The following is a 4,105-nucleotide window of genomic DNA, read 5'->3' on the forward strand; positions in this document are numbered from 1 at the left end:
TTCTTAACGTGCGCTGAATAGCATAGATACGTAATCTTCTTCTTTAGCGCATTTTTTAGTCTTTGTTGGCTCATTACCTTCCTTTCTAACTACTATGTGGCCTATAAATCCCACTTGGAAGCTCATAAGATTACCAAAGAAAGCACGACGACTGCGGGACTAGAAGAGGCATGCACTTTGTGTGTGCGTATTTGTTCCTCCTCTTGTACCGTCATCGTCGCGCAGTTTTTTTGGCAATTAGTATGAACTCACTACCCAACATCATGTCTTAGGTAATGATAGCTCTGAGTTTTCCGCTATGCTTTTCGGACGCTCACTGAACCAAACTATGGTTTATGGGGTGCTTAACATCCCGAAGCGACTCAAGCTATGAGAGACGTCGTAGTAAACTGCTCCGGAAATTTAGACCAACTGGGAGATTTTTAACATGCACTAACATCCCAGAGTGCACGGGCTTCTAGAATTTTGCCTGCATAGAAATTCGACCGCCCCGCCTGGGATGACACACGCGTCTTTCGGATCAACAGAGAAGCGCCATAACCGCTGGGACACCGCAGCGACCGCCAGTGCACCAAACTAAAACCACACTCAATCCACTCAATCGATACACTCAAGTCCAGATGCGGCTACTTATAGATATGAAGTAAGTTATCGCCATAGTACTTTGTTGATTCGTTTTAAATATTATAGTGAAATTGTGTAACTAATCTTGCTAAAATGTTCGGAGAACGTAAGAAATGTTTTCTTTTCATCAAATAACTCGAACCGAAAAAGTACCCTGGCGTTGTTTTTTGTTTTCCTCTTGCGTAGAAAGTCACGACGTTAGAGAAATTTAATATCGCTCCCATTTCCGGGACTGTCACTAACAGGTGCGGCAGAAACTGCATCTGCGCACCAAGGTATGAACAGTGGAAGTGGATTGCTTTAATTCGGTAAGTATTTTTTCTTCTTAAGCAACTGAAGTAATAGTGATACATAGAAACGTTGTCACATGGAGGCTGTTTATCTTCGCGATCGAACGCACGGAATGAAAAGAGACCTATATTTTGACATGAGAACGGGATATCATGCCTGCCGGAAGCACCTCGACTTGCGGTGCTGAAACGTTGCAGGGCACACATTCACCAAAATATTATTAAAAATCACGGAACTGCAATAAAATATTCATTCTAGTAGTGTCCTACCGCGGCGGTCTTTGTTCATAATTCTTTTCTAAAGCAAAGTAAGGCAAGCCTCTGTTCATAGGTTAGTAACTTTTCCACGCAACAAAAGACGACTAACATGTCCCCTGGAATTGGGAGCTCAACTAAGACACTTTCTAATAACATCTGTTTAAAGCTTGATTAGCCCACTGACAGGCACAATTAGCGCCGTCAAATATTTTAAAATGGTGGAAACCTTTCAACGGCTCGTCACCGCCATCAGCTGTGCGGAGATCGGTTGTAAGGAAAGGGTTCAAAATACGTCGGACCACTAAAGCTTATTTCAGCGTAACGACCGATGCACGCAAGATTAGGCGCCGCCTCTCCTTGCCTATCTCCTCGAACTACTCGAGGGATCTGCTTCTTAGCTCTCTTCTTGGGACAATTGTTCACAGTAGTGCCCCAATCGATCATTACTGTCAGCCAGGTTGTGGCCGCTACGCGACAGCTTCTTCCAGTGATCTTTATACATCACGATCCTGGCGAGTTCTTGGTCTGCAGAGTTGCAAAAACTTCACTGTGGTGAATTATTCTATGTTAGGCAGCAATTATTTTTTAGCCACTACCCGTTTGTTATTGTATCTTAATACTACGAAGGTTTGCTATAAAGCTTGCTGAGAAGCTTCACCGCTGAAGAAAAATTCGTCCCGGTCTAAGGATCGAAGCCGGTATAGCGCCCGGCGGCGCTATAAAGCGCAGGCGCTAAGATCGGCGGTACCATCGCGCGCTAGAGGAAAATAAAGATAGACAGCGCGTGCTGGGAGCGCACGCCCGGCACGGGCAGTTCGGAGCTAGAAGCCTGCCACGCTGGTGGTGGTGGCGGTGGTGGTGAAAAACTTTAATATGCAAAGAGAGTTTGAGGGTCAAAAAGCCCTGCTACATGGTCGGTATCGTTAGACCGGGACACCGCACAACGAAGCCCCGTCTAGCGCCCGCTTTATTAGAGCCCTTTGAGACTCGACTGTGGAGCAGTTGAGGAGGGTAGTCTCCCATGCCTCTCGGATGGGGGTGGGGGAAGGGGAAAGGTGAGGATTCTGAGTACAAGCCCACACCATTTGAAAGATATCGCAGATCTCTCCACAGTGCGGGCAGCGACCATCTGTGTTCGGATCGAAGTGTTTTGCTATGGCAGGACAGAGAAGAGTTCCTGGCTGCAGGCGCCGCAGAGTTCGCTCCTCCGCCTTACTCAGCCCCTTAGCAGGTACTGGGTAGAGACGGTGGCTGACAAAATAATGAATTAGGATTTTGCGGAACCGCAGAAGCGGTTTATGAGCTTCTGAGCCAGGAGAGCTAGGATGAGGAGCCCGGTGTGTGAGCGCTCGGGCGGCCGCATCAGCGGCCTCATTGCCTCGTAGACCCTGGTGGCCAGGAGCCCAGATCACTTTTGTGCGAGTTGGATCGGCGGAAGCGCGTCTTAGAATTTGGGAGGCGAGAGGGGATATTTCGCCTGCAAGGTAATGTTCACAGGCCAGGCGAGAGTCTGTGATAACTGTTCTCGATTTTGGATCAGCTGCAGCGAGAGCTATTGCCACTTCCTCCGCTCGTGTTGAATTTGGGGCCCGAAAAGATAGCCCATCGACATTTATTCTCCGGTGGACTACGGCAGCCGTGAAGAATCCCGTGGGCGACGGCCCTGTGATATCCACGTAGTAGACGCCCTCTTTATATCCATACTGCCTCTCAAGCGTGCGAACCCGCGCTTGTCGTCTGCCTTCATGTGAAGTCATATCCATGTTACGAGAGAACGGAGCGACCAAGAGCATGTGGCGCCACAGCACCGGGATGTTCTCCGTCCCCTCTGGTATGCATGTGTGTTGGATGTGTAAGCGGTTTAGCAGGCGGCGCCCAGGAACCGTCTGCGATAGCCGCGTATATTGGTTCACGAGGTGGGCCTCCCGCAACTCCTGATAGGAGATAACCACTCCCAACGCCTTCAGTTTGGCGTTGGAGGTAGCCACCGGGAGGTCCAATGCTCGCTTTGTTGCCTTCCTGATGATGGCGTCAATGCGCTCGTCTTGTTGTTTGGTGGTGCGTAGGTACGGCACGGCGTAGAGGATCCTGCTGGTCACGAAGGCATGGGCGAGCCGTAGCGCGTCCCTTCCCCGCAGACCACCCCGCTTGTTGGAAATACGGTGGATCATGCGCCCTACCTGTTCACCTATGCTCTTGAGTTTCACTATAGTAGAGTCCGGCCTATGTTTGTTATTGATGAACAGACCCAGGATCCGGAGCTCTACCACTTCTCTGATGGGACCGCCCGACAGAGATATGTGTAGAGACGTGTTGTCCTTGTGGTTTGTCCTGACGTGTAGAAGCTCTGATTTGGCGGGAGCACATTGGAGACCACAGTCGGCAGCATATGCTTCGACTATGGAGGCGGCCTGCTGAAGGCGGTCCTCCATCTCCCCAAGGCTCCCCTCCGTGGTCCAGATTTTAATATCCTCTGCGTAGAGTGCGTGTTTTATGCCCTCCACCTGAGCCAGTAGGCCGGGCGGGTGCATCATGGCATAGTTGAAAAGGAGCGGTCATAACACCGCCCCCTGTGGTGTACCTCGTGTACCCATAGAGTACGGGCCGTATTCCTCGTCCTCGATCCGGAGGAGTGCCTGACGCGCAGAGAGGTAGTCTGTGACATAGGCGAAGGCCTTCGCCCCGCAGTTAGTGGTGTTCAGGTAAGGAGTATGGTGCCATGTTTAACATTGTCAAACGCCCCCATAAGATCGAGGGCGAGAATGGCCTTGTCGTTTTGTTGCATGGCTGTGGGTCGTATTATGTCCCTGTGTAGTTGGAGTAGGACATCCTGTGCAGACATGCGCGGGCGGAACCCGAACATAGTGTCGGCAAAGAGGCCCTTACCCTCCATGTATGGAGAGAGGCGATCCCGAACCATCGTCTCCATGAGT

At 50.4% G+C, this 4,105-nt stretch overlaps 1 protein-coding gene across 1 annotated transcript; it reads right to left on the minus strand.

Annotated features, from left to right (window-relative positions):
* Positions 1–2,095: 2,095 nt before the first annotated feature.
* On the minus strand, positions 2,096–3,706 carry LOC149333750 (uncharacterized). Its single transcript, XM_089557792.1, has one exon. It carries the CDS (start codon positions 3,704–3,706, stop codon positions 2,096–2,098), a length of 1,611 nt encoding a protein of 536 aa, XP_089413918.1.
* Positions 3,707–4,105: the final 399 nt, after the last annotated feature.

This window comes from Amblyomma mixtum, chromosome 8 (genome assembly GCF_055824585.1).
Source record: "Amblyomma mixtum isolate Tamu chromosome 8, ASM5582458v1, whole genome shotgun sequence".
Lineage (NCBI taxonomy): Eukaryota > Metazoa > Arthropoda > Arachnida > Ixodida > Ixodidae > Amblyomma > Amblyomma mixtum.